This window comes from Solea senegalensis, linkage group LG7 (genome assembly GCF_019176455.1).
Source record: "Solea senegalensis isolate Sse05_10M linkage group LG7, IFAPA_SoseM_1, whole genome shotgun sequence".
NCBI lineage: Eukaryota > Metazoa > Chordata > Actinopteri > Pleuronectiformes > Soleidae > Solea > Solea senegalensis.
This window is the reverse complement of record NC_058027.1, coordinates 16,682,870-16,698,847: the sequence shown is the minus strand read 5'-3', so window position 1 is coordinate 16,698,847 and position 15,978 is coordinate 16,682,870. Positions and strand designations below refer to the sequence as shown.

At 41.0% G+C, this 15,978-nt stretch overlaps 1 protein-coding gene across 5 annotated transcripts in view; it reads right to left on the bottom strand.

Annotated features, from left to right (window-relative positions):
* The window catches only part of cdh8 (cadherin 8), an 82,417-nt gene that overhangs the window by 17,774 nt on the left and 48,665 nt on the right, over positions 1 to 15,978 (bottom strand). For all 5 annotated transcript variants that reach the window (XM_044030600.1, XM_044030601.1, XM_044030603.1 and 2 more), the window contains 3 exons: positions 8,866 to 8,985; positions 3,343 to 3,510; positions 2,899 to 3,086 (listed from right to left, as the gene is read on the bottom strand). In XM_044030600.1, coding sequence (XP_043886535.1) covers positions 2,899 to 3,086; positions 3,343 to 3,510; positions 8,866 to 8,985 — 476 coding nt within the window. The remainder of the gene's footprint in view (positions 1 to 2,898; positions 3,087 to 3,342; positions 3,511 to 8,865; positions 8,986 to 15,978) is intronic.

Genomic DNA, 15,978 nt, shown 5'->3' with positions numbered 1-15,978 from the left:
TCATTATCAATTTTAAACCCAGTTAAAGCATCAACGAAGAAGGCAAGTTGCATTTTTGAGCCATCCAAATGATGAATCCAATAAATAAATGCAATAAATAAGACTTTGATTTTGATTTGTATGCATGGTGCAGCAGCCGCTGAGCTATGTTGCATAGCCAGTGTGAGTGTAAACAACTTCACTGAGTGATGCTAAACTTCTAAATAAGGAGTCCACTACACTCACTGACAAAAGGACACACAGCATGTCCCACACCACACCCGCACTACATCATTCTTTGGTCTCTCTCCAAAATTAGCATCACATCAGTATGTACACGGGCCATTAAGAGACTTTGACTCTCAGCGTTGGCTGCAGAGCTCAGCGTCCCACTAACATCCCTTGACGGGCCTGGGGCCTGACAGATAAAAAGCTTAAAACCCAAACAGCAAAGAATCTCTACCCTGGTCTGTGCCTCTCCAGGCTCAGTTAAATCAATATGTTTTAACCTTGCTGCAAAGGGTCTTAGGCCGGGTTCACACTGGATGCGGGTGCAGTGCGTGACGGCTGCAGCGCTGATCTAATCTGCTGTGTGTCACGCAGCTCTGTTGTTCACACAGGGAGCATATAGCAGAGGGATTCAGGGGACTGAAATGCCGGAGCGCGCCAACGAGATGTGTCGTGTTTAGAAACACATGTGACAAATGTAGACGTTGAAACTGTGGGGAGAGATCAGATTTTTTACTGTCCGTTTTACTGTGAGATGACTTGTGTGAAAAATAGACGCACCTGAGACGCCCGTCTCGCGGCGGCGGCGTGGACGCCTTCATCACTTAACGTGTGTGCCTAAATGAAAAATGACACGCACCGCGCCGCAGACTCGCCACATGCACATACAATGTGAAGCCGTGTCTTCTTTTTTTAGATATACTGCCGTTAATGGGGACAGGGTGCCTCGGAGAAGTTCACACTGAATCTTTTCAGCGTCTATTGTCACCCCGGTTGTTCGATAAGCTTGGTGCCGATGTGGAACAAAAGACAAATATGAATAACTACTGTTTCTTTTAACTGGAGACACTGCTGTCTGGAGAGATGCAAAAACGCTCAGTGTGCAAATGCTTTGCTGTTTTCCCGATACATTATCATCTATCTCTGTGGCCCTGAGTTGGGCCAACTCAGGGCCACAGAGAGGAAGTTAAGCAGACGTGGAATGAGGGAGGCTCTCTGCGGGGGAATGGAAGTGGAGGTTGCCAAAAAGACTAACACGTTTGACATTTGCTTTGTCAACAGTTGGAGTTTTATGACTTTGCGTCGAGTTTGTTCTCTGGCACTGATGTTTTCTTTAGTGGCAGTGAACTGTATTCCCGGCAGATTGCCACGACTCTTATACATTCCACCTCCCACACAGTTCATTGTTCACACTTTGACAAAGTCACACCGTGTGTCCTTGGGGTAATGTCATTTTACATCACAACACAATAGCATTCCATATTTGAGTGATGTACGGCTGCTCTCTTCAGACACCGAACCAACCATGACTCAAGACATGAGAACGCCCATCTATCAATCATGTGTGTGATTCAACGTATGCAAAGATCCTCTTCCTTGTAAAGCTTCTAGATTCATACAGAATACATGCATACATAATAGCATGTGCTGTGGCCGTGTGTTCAAATCTCAGTTTGAATCCTCGTGGATGTCCTTGAGACACAGCTTTGTCTAAACTTCATTGAAGGTTGCGGCTGTATTAAAATGCACTGCCGTTTTCAAATGTAAATTACACATACACTGTTGTATTGAGGATTGCATGCTCTTATGCAACTCTCATGCATCTTAATACAGCTTTTATCCTGTAGGAAATATCCATACTGCATTGGTGTTGATTTTACTGAGAGCCTGGTTTTATGTATATATATATATATATAAAAATATATAATATATATATATATATATATATATATATGTATATATATATATATATATATGAATATGTACATTTATTTTTTATTTGCAATAAAGAAAGTTCCTTAGCCTCTACCACACTTTTGAAATTAACCGATGAATACAATGCTGCTAATTCCAACACTTGCATCACCATCATCACGTTTTATCATTAAGTGCTAATGTGTTTGTCTCAAGGCAAAAAGCAAAAATGAGGTTTCGTGACAAGAGTGTTGCTTGTTTGCCTCAGGACGATGTACCTGCAATATTTTGATAAACAAGTTTTATGTTGATTGTCTTTTTTTTTTTTCCTCCCTAAACAACCACTGCTAAAGTACCCTTGAGCAAGGCAATTACCCAGGAACTGCTGTGATGAAGTTAGAAGAAGAAGAAAAAGAATTCACCTCTCAAATGTGACTGTTTTAACATTGTCAAACACAACAGGCAACTTCTGTCTGCTCGTATGGCAATGTGAGTATTGTAATGTGTGTCAGTAAAACCACATTTAACCAAAGTACAGCAATTTTTCTTAAGCTATGAGCAACAGCTAAGCAGACAAGACTCATTTGCAAACGAGAGCACGTTAAGAGGAAGAAAAAGTCATTCAGCAGCTCATACTTATCTTCTATTTGTCGTACTTATTTGTCCACACAGAGAAATGCTGCATTAGAAATGTTCATTTGATTTATTCAACGTGAGTGTGATGGTAGAATTTATTCGGCCATTTTTTTCCAGTGCTATCGATTTTGTGAATCAACAAAGAGGTTTTAGAAATATATTTTTGAAAATCAAACGTTGCTTTAGCACCAGGGCCACTCAGGGGACAGGCCCTGCAGTGTTCTCTTAAACGGCTTTAAGATCTGCTGAGAACTCTGGAGATTGGAGGATTCTCCTCCCTGCTCCCTGGTGTCATTTCCAGGTTAGCTCATGTGAGAACGTAGGAGGAGAAAGGACGGCCAGTGAGTGTCTGGGTCTTACCCTTTTCAGTCGGAGAATCCCCTCTTGCGTCTGCGCATCCGTAGCAATCTCAAACGTGCCTTGGTCGTCCCCTTCGATGATGCCATATGACGACTTGGCATTCTCGCCGATGTCTCTATCATTTGCCTTCACCTTGCCTCCCATTGTCCCCAGCGGCAGGTCTTCGGGGATTACAAACTCATACAAACCTGGGACAGAGGAGACGTAGCTGTTTGGCTTGGGGATATGTTGATCAAATGTTGATCAAATTAGACTGGAAACGTACAGCACTGCATCTTAATTTGTCATTACAGCAGCGAGAGGATTACTTTCCGAGGAGCCCGTTTGATACAATTTACAAAACAAAATGTATTTTCCCCAGTTTTTACCAATCTGATTTAGATAATAATAATTTGTTTTCCTCGTAATTTGATTTAGGATATTTAAGGTTGCGAAATGACTTACTTTTAGAGAACTTCGGTGGGTTGTCGTTGATGTCCGTGAGTGTGACGGTCACTGTTGTGGTGCCAGACAAGCCCCCCATGTGACCTCCCATATCCTTGGCCTGAATGACCACCAGGTATTCCTCTCTCATCTCCCGATCCATCCCATGGAGAGCAATTTTTATGGTCGCTGAAAGTGAAAGCAGTTCATAATACATTAATGCAATTATACGCATGACTGATATACTCGGCACATCATTTTAATGATGCACAAGCAAGTATGCACACAAGGAAAAAAAAAAAAGCAAGGCATACAGTAACCTTCAGGCTCACCTTACTCTCTGTGTAAAGACAAGCATTATTTTAGACCCTGACTTCATGTAACAGGGACTCCATACCGAGCAGATATAAAGAATTCTCTGCAGGTTTGTCTGTGTGAGTGAAGCAAGATGGTCATGACAGAGCTAGTTCCACCACAGAGAATCAGCTGTGTTTGTTTTCAAATGCGTTGTTCCGCTGTCTGCGGTCATTTGTATTCTGACTGAGTGTGAATTATGCTGTCTGTCTTGTATAATCTTGAATATTGTATGCAGAATGGACCTTATTGACTCTGCCACAGCGCTGAATATAAAAAGGGCTCAGCACCGGCGTATACGGATAATCCACTCAGGAAACAGAGGCCCGCAGGATCATCAAATGAATATAAAACCCCTCATAAAAGCCAGGCTTTGGCATGACACCCTGCCTTGGTCCTGAGCTGCCTCAGACAATGAGAATATGCGTGACTATAATGAAAAACATGGGAGGGGATTGGGTGTTTTCTGTGCCTGGATTTTCTGTAGCTATTTCTGGGAGATGTAGCTCATTTTTAGGGTTTAGTTTTGATATAATACACAACAATAATAATGTTAGGAACTGAAAAAAAAAAAGGTTGGATATTTAAAGCAATATAATTACTTGACCTCGTCAGCAAGAGGAGGTCAAATGACATAGATATAACAGGCAAAAGTAGACACTGTATTTTACATGAAGGTGTAAATAAACACAAATTGGGCAATTAGATGCATTTAATCATGCATACTTGTATATATATACTTGTATATATACATCTGCTACCATCTGCAGCCTCATTAGAAATCCAGAATTATTAAACCAGGCTACATTTTTTATTCGGAGACTATTTCTGTCTCCACAGTAGCCACGGGTTTTTATTCATAGCTGACATGAGAGGAACCGTGGCCTTTTGCCCTTTGGAGACGTCCGCCACATGGTCGGTTATGTTGAGTTACTGCAGGTTTTTTGCCAGCTTGAACTAGACCGGCCCTTCTCTGACTTCTCTCATCAAAAAGACACATCAGTCAACAGAACTGCTGCTCACTAGATCGTTTTCTGGCAGCGTTCGGACTAAACTCGAGAGACTGTGTGCAAAATTCCCAGGAGATCAGCAGTTTCAGAAACCAGCACAGTTGGCTACGACAATCACACCAAAGCTTTTTTTCCTCTCTCTCTTGGATGATTGATGTGAACATTAGCTAGCCTTAGCTTCTGCCCTTATCTGCAAGATGCCACTGCTGCCAAAGATTGGATGACTGAATAACTGCTTTACTAAGAAAGTGTGCAGGTGTTTTTTTATTATTATTAAGCTCTCAGGGAGAGAAGGAAGATCTCCTTTACTCAAGCATTGTTTCACAAACACAACTTTTTTTTTCTTTAACACAATGTCAAATTATAAGATGCCTAGTTTGCATACATAGATCAGAAATCTGTGTCCTTCAGGTCATGTAAACATGTAAAATCAATTCATTTCATTGTTTGGTTTGTTCATTCTGGGGTGTACAAGGTCATTCTAAAATTCTATTCATCAGCGAGGTGAGAATGATTACTCAAGGTTTAAAGGAAAGGTAAAATCTTTCTGCAACACTACAGATAGATTACAGCCAGCTCTGGTTAAAGATTTAAATATGAATCACATAAATCAGGTTGCTGTGTTCCTGGTGTGCATCAGCAGCAATTATGCATGTTGCATTACGTCACAAGCGTAACCAGTAAGACAAGTGAAGTCCGACTGCAAGTTAGGCCGAACAACCGCACATTAACCAAGTGAATTCATAAATAAAAAAAGAGCAGAACAAGTTACAGTTACTTGAACTCCCTTTTCACAGACACATGCACACACACTCCCACATGCAAACACACTTCAGTTATCCTGCGAGGAGCATCACTCTCATCTCTGGTGATCATTGAATTAATTATTCAAATGAATTCCTAATCACTGAAAAGAGAGGGATAGACAGACACTGATTTCCATAGATATTTGCCTTATTTTTTTTTTGCCCACCACCAGCCATTAACCAAGTGATAAATTGGGGCATGATGTTTATTTATTTGTTGAATGCTTTTCTCCTCTAATGTGGCATTGTAAGTGTTAATCTAGTGGTTGTTTTCCCCCTTACCTTTTTATTTTCCATTAACATTCATTAAAACACCTGGCTCTCTCGAATGAGCCATCTGCATGCGCTCTACAATCACGCGGCGCATGAATGCTAATCCTTAAACTGTCCGTTCAGCGTGTCTCCCGCAGCCATGTCCCGGCTGCGGTTCTGAGATGGCGACACCTTCAGCGGCGAGGACGAGCAACAAAAATCCATGTTTTGAAACAGCGCGCTGATCCTAATTATGTACATACATTTTGGGATTCCCTTTCTTCCAGCTTGTTTATTGTGTGCTGTTTTCCAAACTGTGAGCAACTGATTTCCATCTCATTTCTTATTAATGTCATTTCACTATTATTTAATCATATTGCTCACAGACACATGTTAAAAAGTCATCTGAAAAAAGCAATTAAAGATCCAATCTGGAGTCTGTTGTGAGATAACTTTATGCATGATGACGCTGCTGCAGAGTTTGCCTCATGAAAGCAAGAAGCAATTATTATTATTTTGAATTCATAACCCGGTGATGTTACATGGCAGCCCGTGAGTGTACGGGCCCATTTATGGATTCAGGACAAGCAGTCAGCTGATGAATGCACCACTCAGTGATGCAAAGCTCGGCTCATATGAGTCCTATAATTTTGCGGTTTTAATAATGAGGTTTGTGCAACCCCATTGTTGAATCATGATGACACTGAATAGATCACAAATGATCACATGACCTAATGAAACCACGACGGACACAAATAGAGAAACCATTGGGTAGATTTTTGTCCTCGCTTCCAGTTGTAAAAAGGCTTCAGGGTCAATGTCAATGTTCTTTTGTTATGCAAGTTCCAAAACACCTGTGAGGGATAGTATCGCTTACCACCTTAGTCTTACCATTCAAGACTAAGCCTTGATCTCTGCAGCATCAAATCCTATAGCCACTATTTCTGTCTCATCCTGTATATCCCCTCTATGCATGTATCTGTGTGTTTGTGTTGATTTAATTTCATTTTGGTTCTCTTATTCAGCATTTCTGCTTCCTTTACCATGTGGTTGCATTACTTCACGTTTTAATTAAAAACGAATTTCGCTTTAGCACCCCCCAGTAAGCCACATCGTTTTACCCTGATGTACTGTTTATGTTTTGAAACATGGAGTGAGTGAGTGAGCAGCTGCAGAGGGGGAGGACGGAGAAAGGAGTGAGCCTGGGAGCCTGATTTAACAGCAGCATCATGCAGCCGCAATCTAGAAGTATTTCAAAAAAGACAAATGGGCTGAGTTACCTACAGTCCTGTTGTTGTAACACAGCCTCCGAAGCTACAACTAACAGCATCGGCTCCGTTTTAGCATGCATTTTATTATATGCATGCTAAAAGGGCTTAAAGACTTGCAGACGCCAATAGGTTTGAAATGGGGTGAAGTTGCGTACTGCATTGGCATAAGAACACACATAAGAACATAGCTGCCATGAGGACTTCTGATGTCTGCTTCTTTTCTCCTGTTCCACAACACATCTTTCACTTACACCCATTTCAGAAGGGGAAACTGTTGCGTTTCCACCTGCTGGAGCCTCGGCAACTTGTCGCACCTGCAGGCAGCGCACACGCACCCTCTCACCGCTGTCACCGGAGTCTCCGTTATTCAATGAAATACAGCAGAGACCTTCAGCAGCTGCCAAGACTCGGGCAACAGTATATCCATGTAAACAAATGTGAAACTATGAATATTAATGAAATGATAATGAATTACAAGGAAATTGTTTTAAAAAGATACTGAGTCTCCAGCCTAATGGCAAATGCCGAATGGGGGAGTTTCTGTTGATTACAAGAATACTCATGTATATTCATGTCATCGAATGTAGACATCTTGTTGGTGTTTCATTTTATGCTAAGATGTCACAGTTTACCAAGTAGCTTTGAATTCTGAACAGGCAAAACTGAATCTCTCACAAATGATGTTTGTAAAGAAATTGCTTCACCAGTTTGATATAGCAACATACAGTACCTGGATTATAGGATGTCATGAGGCATCATTTTGAATTTCCGATCAGCATGCGTCACATAAGTTGTGCCTCTTTTTTTTTGTTTACATGTCACTCGTCTGCATGAACAATACAATACACATAAAATGTCTTTCTTCGTTTATTCTGGCACAAATGGACAAGACGCATGCATTTAATGTCATGTTTGTGATTGTGGAACACCGCAGCCATCCAAAAATCACTCACTGTGGCAGCAATATCCCTGCCTGTATTTTCAGAAGATGTAATAATGAACCAAGCAATGAATTGGGGCATTGTGCTTATTTATTCATTGAATGCTTGTCGTTGCCAATATGGAGCTGTAATAATTCTCCAGTGCTTAAAAGTGGCTACCGCTACAATCTAAACATTGGTTTGTGTGCCGTGGCTCTGACACACTCTTGGGTCCTGAAAGATTAAAACAGACTTGACAGCTGGGGTTGGACCTTACACTACAAATTTACATCAACTCACAATGAGTTAGACTTCCGTGCTAATGCTATTCAAAACTGTCATTTGGATGTACTTAGCTGGAGTCTTGGTCAAACCCTGATAGCCCACTACTTGACCCGACGTGACCTTGTAAGCTCATTTATCTAAGTCGAAGCAGGTAATGAAAAAGGACAATGTTTAAATACTAAAAGGTTCTGGCATAATGTGCTTGCCCCTGTCTGGAAGAAAAAGACTATTGAAATAATCCTTAGATGTAATCAGTGTCTCACTGTAAAGCCAATTTCTTTCCTTTTTGTCCCATTATGGGCGTGGTGTCCATTTATTACATTTTGTAATACATTATGTTCTCCATTGGTTAGAAACAGACAAAGGATTTGCACACTGTATTAATAGCTCTCATTAAATTTAATGAAGCAAAGTTTCGATCTTGCAGAGATATTCTCTCGGCTTTGTCAGGCAAACAATGAATAACAGAACAAAGACCTCTGTTGGGCTGCGTGCCCCACAGAGGTGTCATCCTTTTTTGTCTCGTGTTTTAAAGTCACCAAAATTACAGTGGTCCTCTCTATTACGTTTAGTTTAATTTGCCATCAGTCAGCAATGTCTAACTAAAAGTAAAAAAAACACACCATCACCTGGACGATGCACTTACCAGAATTAGGGTCTATGGAAAAATATGGTTGCCCCTCCAATATACTGTAGACCAGTTTAGCGCTGTTCCCGTACACTGGATCGTCGGCGTCTGTAGCTGTTACCCGGGTAACTGGGGTACCTGTGAGGCAGAGAGATGGAATTAAGAATTAAAATATACCACAGTCACTGTATACCTACATTGTCCTACATGAGAATTACCTTTGAATTTATAAATCTAAATTCTGATGTAGAAAAACCTAAACTTACCCCCCCTCTAATATGATATTGACAATGTTGAATATATGAGCCCCTATTGTATATGTACAATAGAACTGTTTTACAGCTACAAATGTTCAAATAGCACATCGGAAACACAGCATCCATTATGAAACAGGAGCTACAATCTGATAATCCATTACCGTTGTCAGTGAATAAATTAGTTGGGCACAGGTGGAAGCTATAAAACACCACTTTCCACTGTGGGAAAATACAAAAAAAATGCAACGCTCTTCTATTACAATTTTGTACAGAACGAAAACCAAACCAAAATGATAAAAATAATAATAGAATTTTAAGCCAAAGTACATTTTATATTTCAAAGCACCTGGTGCATCCAATAATATCCCTCCCCATGCCTTTGATTTGTCTTTCAGTTGTGTGTGTACAGTACCAGCATCAGAGTGTCAGTGACTTGTAATATGTGACATGACTTCAGATGAAATATGTTACGTAACGGGTGCCTGGTCTAACTGAGCAAATCAGCCATGACAGTGTTGATTAGTCATATAGCCTCTTGTAACGCTCGCTTCTGGATATGGAAGCAAATCGACATGACAGTGATGGATGTGTCACACACCTATTATAACACGGCAATCCACTGATGACCACATTATACTTTAACGTACTTTTAACTGCTGTTGGTCACGGTCGGTACAATGTGAAAATGCACGATAGGTGCACGCGAGATCGAATGTAAAAAAAAATAACGGTTAAGATCACGATGAGACTGGCAGCAGTGGCTCCGGGGGGGAAGAGAAGAACGTTCTCCAACCAGAGGGTTGGTGGTTCGACCCCTCCGTCAGTCTGTGTGCCAACATGTCCTTGGGCAAGGCATTAAAACCAAAATTGCTCTTGACGGGTGTGCAGGCAGCATTTGAAGTAGAGATGTTCCGATACCAGTGTATTATTAAAAAAATATATATCATACTATGCCTGCATGACTGTGATATGATGGTAAGGTTTGGCTCGGGTTAAACCCTCTGTAAAATGTGATGTGTTATTTCATTTTTCAGCTTGTACGTTTGTTTTGCCTCTGGTCCAAACACCGCAGCACTGGCAGAGCTTCATGTTTCCATGACGACTGTCCGGGAAAGGATGCGCGTGACAAAGTTTTCACATGACTCCAGATTGTTAAAATTAGTCTCTGAAGTAACGCTAAACTTTAAAAACAGAGGCAAACATACGCAGGACACAGGTACGCTGGTTAGTTGTAACGCTGCTCTTTTCGTATAATAAATGGTCCGCTCCAGTTTGACTGTAGGCGAGCTAACGGAGCTAGCGCAGTTGTTGTGACAAAACAATCCAGGAGCAGTGGGCAGAACACATCTGCACCTGGAGAGCAAGGGCAGCTGGGTACCTATGACACCTCAGCATTGACCTGTCCCAGGATTTGAACCTGCAACCTTCTGATCACAAACGAAAGTCCATTCAACCTGGTCACACTCACACTAACATACACACATACAACAACAACAAAAAAAAACCTTTACCTTCTGTAAACAGTGTGCCCTATTAAAGGTTTGGACATATTAATGTGACTGTTGGTACACGTATTTTTAAAATGTTCACCTTAATGTCACTATTCCTTTTACACCAGAGTAATCAGCCATTACCTTCACTGAAACAATACTCAGTGTAGCAGAAATGAGGTTCTTCATTTAAACAGCTCTCTGAGCTTTGCAGGAGAAAAGTATGCAAGGACCTCAATCAATAAAGCAACTCTCAAATGCTCAAGGCAAATCAGAAAATAGATTAGTGTCACTTCAATCCACCAATGACAGCTCCATTACAAGGTATCAAGGAAAAAAAAAACTGAATATAAAGTGACTATTAACTAATTAAATCTATCCCTTTTAGTTCACAGTGACCAAGCTCCTCATTAGTCTCAGTGTGAGGGAGCGTATGTCGGAGGTAGAGGGGAAAATAAGGCGAGAGAGAGAGAGGGGAGAGAGATGCTGACATGCTGACAGTGAGCAGCACTCTAGCAGGAAGCTACAGATGGTATGGTAATTGTTTTTTTTTTGTTTGTTGTTGTTTTTTGAAAGATGTTTAGAGGTGTTCTGACAACAAAGGGGGATGTCCCTTGTCGCAGACGGCACAGGTCCTGCCACATGCACTTAAGTCTGTCCACTGTAAACAAAAGAGAAAAAAAAGAAGAGAAAAGAAAAGAAAAGAAAAAAAGAAAGGGGTTCATAATACCAAGTGACATTGTGATTCAGAGGTTCCAGTCATGAATTACAATATGAAAATAAAAAATACGGTGCCAGATGTGACAGAAACAGGGTCCCTGTAAAGTCAACAGCGTGTAACCCACAAATCAGACATCTGTATTCTGTTGGCATATCAGCGTTTGCTGGCTCTACATAAGCACTGAGACACCCTCCAGCTGACCTGCCGACAAATGCTGAGCACACTGATGATGCATCTAACTTACAAGGGGTTTAAACAAACTTGGGGAATGCATTTACGTATTTTTCTTTGATGACAAAAACAACATTTCAGCAAAAAAAGTAACCACAGAAAAATACAAAGGGCGTTTCATGGGCATTACTTTACGTACAATGTTTTTTTTTTTCAGTTCCCCCAGGCCCAAATGGTATAGTTTTTGAACTCTTTAGCCATCAGCTACATGTTTCCACCACTGATTAATAGTCACCACTGTGTCTGTGGTCTTGTAACAGCAAAAAAGCAAAGCTTTTACATTCTAACTGGAGTAGGAGTTTCACTGTTGCAACCCAATTATTTCACAGCAAGAGAGTCTCAAGTGGTCCTCAGAGAGAGAGGTGCTCTAGTAATTCACAGTCTTATGATGACCTATGCTGTTGTGCTGCCAGAGCTTACCTTTTAAATTTCCCCCTGCTTGTTATACCCTCTGCCTTTTGTTGTAGTGTTTAGATCACAGCAGATCAGTGAGCTCCCTTTTGTTTCTGTGTCTTTAAGCAGACAAAAAATGGCATAGGACTTCATGTCAAACCAAGATTTCTTTCGGCCTAAATCCGTATTCTCAATTCACATGGGATTCTAGTGATCGCGTTCCAAAATACGCAGTAGCTCTACACCTCATGACAATAAATGTATACACCATAAGCTGCATTTTGTTGAAAATCTGAGGTTGCTTTACATCATGTAACATCTGAGCCTGCTGCTCACAGTTTCAAACACAAAGAAAGGTCCCAGAAATGTATTAAATAAGTAAACAAATTAAGTAAAATGACTAAAAGAATGGGAGAAAACATAATTATATGATATATATATATATATATATACATATATATATATATACACATATATATACATTATTTATTATTTGATTATTTATTGACATAATCTTGCTGTAACATTGGAAAGCAAATTATATCTGGTTTGCCATACATAGGTGTTTGCCAATTGTCAAATGAATAAAATGAAAGACGGCTAGGGAAATCGCTCCTCTTTTTTGGAGAGACAGAGCCTTATCTGCTTAAGTTAAATTACTTACCACTAAAGCAGTCGTCTACTCGTTCCTAATTATGAAAAGTACTTTCATACTTCCAAAAGGTGTCCGACTATTGGAAACAGGCTTTACATGTTCAGTTACACTATGGATTAGAGTGGGGGTAGTAGAGGATAGGAAAAAAAAAAAAATCTTCATAAAAATAGTTGAATCAGTGAAGCATGAAATAGGCCCCTCTTCCTTCCCCTCCCACAAGGGTAAAATGCTCCTCACCCCCTCTGATAAAAAAAAAAAAAAGAAGAAGAAGAAAAAAAATGGGGATTAGGAAAGTCAGTGTTTTGGTCCTGCTTCAAATCACTGCAGATTAGTTCATCCTTCTCCCTGATAATGCGCAGAATTTTCAGGGACACTGCAGAAATGGATGCAGCTGTGGGCCAGGCAATGGGCGCACTAGCTGTAGGAGGGATATTGTCTCTGCCATTATTCAAAGCATGTAGCATTGTGGCTGCCACAATAATAGCAACACAACGCCGATAAACTTCCAAGCATGAAAAAGCTGAATGGATGCTTTAGGACAAAAAGCCACGCAAGGAGGAATTAGAAGCCAACAACTGCAAGTATGTTCAAATGAAATGCACATGTACCGCTGAGCGCATTACAGTTTTGGCGATATTACAATAGGGTAGTGTTGGTTACAGACCATTCTTGGGCATGGTCTGTTATGGATGTGGAAGCACAGTGGGTGCAATCACAGCATTCATTCATTCATAGTCACCTCTTTTTCCTCCGCATGAAGGTTGCAGGGCCGCAGGAGCCAATCACAGCCGACACAGGGCAAAAAGCGCGGTATACCCTGGTCAGGTTGCCAGTCCATCAAAGGACAATCACGCTATTCCCGCTGTAAATGGATTAGTTTCACTTTCTCAGACAGTGAGTGATTGCATGCATTTGTCTCCTGGGAAAGCAAATCTCCCTCTGTTGGTTTGGGGCAGTAACCCACAGGGTGACACACATTAAGCATGTACGAAAATACAGCCTGCATTTATGGTTGTCCCCCCCACCCCCCTGCACTGAGTATAATATCATTAATCACATCCTGAGGTTCACTGGATTTAATACCATGCCAATAATTTAAACACACATCATCTTCAAAGGTGCCATTACTCTATATGAGACACTTACATCAAATTTACAGCTGGGTTTTTTTTGTGGGGCTGTGGAAAACCCTCGGAATAAGGGCATGAGGGTCTAGCCTTCTGTTTTTTTTAGCAGACAGAAAATAATAGGGCACACACTTTTACTCTGTACTCTGGCATTGTGATAGGAAATCAATCGGAGTCTCCCTTGAGCCAGAGAGGGGGAAAATTGGGGGATGCAGCCCGACGTGACACAAAACGGCTGAGCGAGGACGTCGCGGCTTATTTCCGTAACAAAGTAACCCACAACACAGCTTCATCTGCGTAGCCTGCTTACATCCAGAGAAGCATCACAGAGGATAATGAAACACTAGAGGGTCATAAAGATGTAGGTTTGAGCCAGCGTGAGACACTCATTTGCAGACACTTAGTGTTCACTGCAGGGTGGCAAGGAAAGGAAATTAATTTAGGAATTAAACACCACACTTGTCTACAGCTTCATCAACAAAAAAGACGGGTGGTTTTTGAGTTGTCAGGAATACGTACGTCCACCATCACAGGAAGCACATAAGCAAATGTAAACAATTCAAGACACACCAAATGATTAGATGGAGGAATGAGAAATACTGTAGTTTCCAGTCAAATTAACAGCATTGTTTGGAAATGTGATGGGAGACACGTGATGGGCTCCTTCACAATCAAGTGTAAATTAATTAACGAAGCACCACACTATTGTGCACAAATGATTCCACAAAGACGCAACTCACTATGTGGGATACACTGCACAGTCCACTACACTGCACTGCACAAATCTATTAAAACAATTTTACCATCACATTTACATGCACAAAGGTTCTGTTTTCCAGTTGATCGAACGAGACCGCGAACCATTTCCCTCCACGACCCTTATCCTCACCCACTCTATTGCCCAGAATTCACCCTTCACGTGCTCAGTGCAACTCAGCAAACTGCACCACAGGGAAGCACTCTGAGCTCAAGTACCATCATACCTATAATCACTAAAAAAGAAAGTGTCATTGCAGTTGGTTTACTATTGCTGCAATGCAACATTCTGCACAAAATCCCAATACCGGCAGCTGTGTAACATCGCAGCTCCGCTCAGCTCAGAAGCGTGAAGGGTAGAAGACAGGGAGCATTCATATGTATGTGGGCAGTGAGCCATAGAGAAGGGATATAACTGAGGCATGGGGAGAGCTGTGGGCTGCATCAGGCATGGGGCTAACAGTGCCCTGCTGTGAGCCCTACCCGGGTAAAACAATACTGTTTATGTCTGACTGGCTTTGCGCTGCAGGGGTTGAAAGAGAGAGGGAGAAAAACAGGGTTTTTTAAAAAAAAAGAAGAAAAAAAAGAAGAAACGGGGGCAGAAGTGTGCATAACAGCACTTTATTGTGGGTGCTATATTTCTATAGTAAGGTCTGCACAAAGCAGAAATTGGATAAAACTTTATTTTATGAAGACAAACAAAAAGAAAAGAAAAGGAAGAAACAGCATTCACACCCAACCTGTCTGGTAGCATACAGCTATTGTCAACAATGGGTTTGAGCCGCTACACAATGGAGGGCTCACTATAATAATGATCTTGATAATAATTTTTTGCTAATATAATTTATATTACGAATAGGTCAGATTATCATACTGTGACATGTCACTTATGCTTTTTACCAGATTATAAATGTACCCTTAGAGTTGCATCGATTTTTATAATCTCTCAGGTCATTTACTATGGTTTTACAGCCCATAACGTCACTGTTTTGGCTCAATGTCAGGTTTTTGGCTGACAACTGGGACCTCTGGAAACTACCTGCCCTACATAAAATGACTGAAAGACATATTTACCAGCGAGCCACTGCACATAGTGATTCATTTACAGGCTAAAGAAACAGATATTTATTTCAGAAGAGAGTAAAAACTGTGGAACTCTTTAATCGCAACTCTGCAAGTGCCGCGCCGTGTCTGCTGTGGAGGCTATTTGCTTTACCGTTTCAACTAAATCATAATAATGTTCAGAGCTTGAGGCATTTTGTCCACCTGGTGATAACAAGTCCACTCCTGCTGCTGTAAGGGCACAATATCTGTGGATAAAGTTACAAAAGAAAAAAATTGATTGTTTACAAGAACAATCTACTTTGTATCCAATGGATGATAAAAGCACACGGTACCAATATCACAACCAACTCAGAACACAGCAAACAGGCAGGGACTTCAAACCATTTGTGTTTCTCCTTTTGCTATCAGTGGTGATTTGACTATACTATTAAAAAAT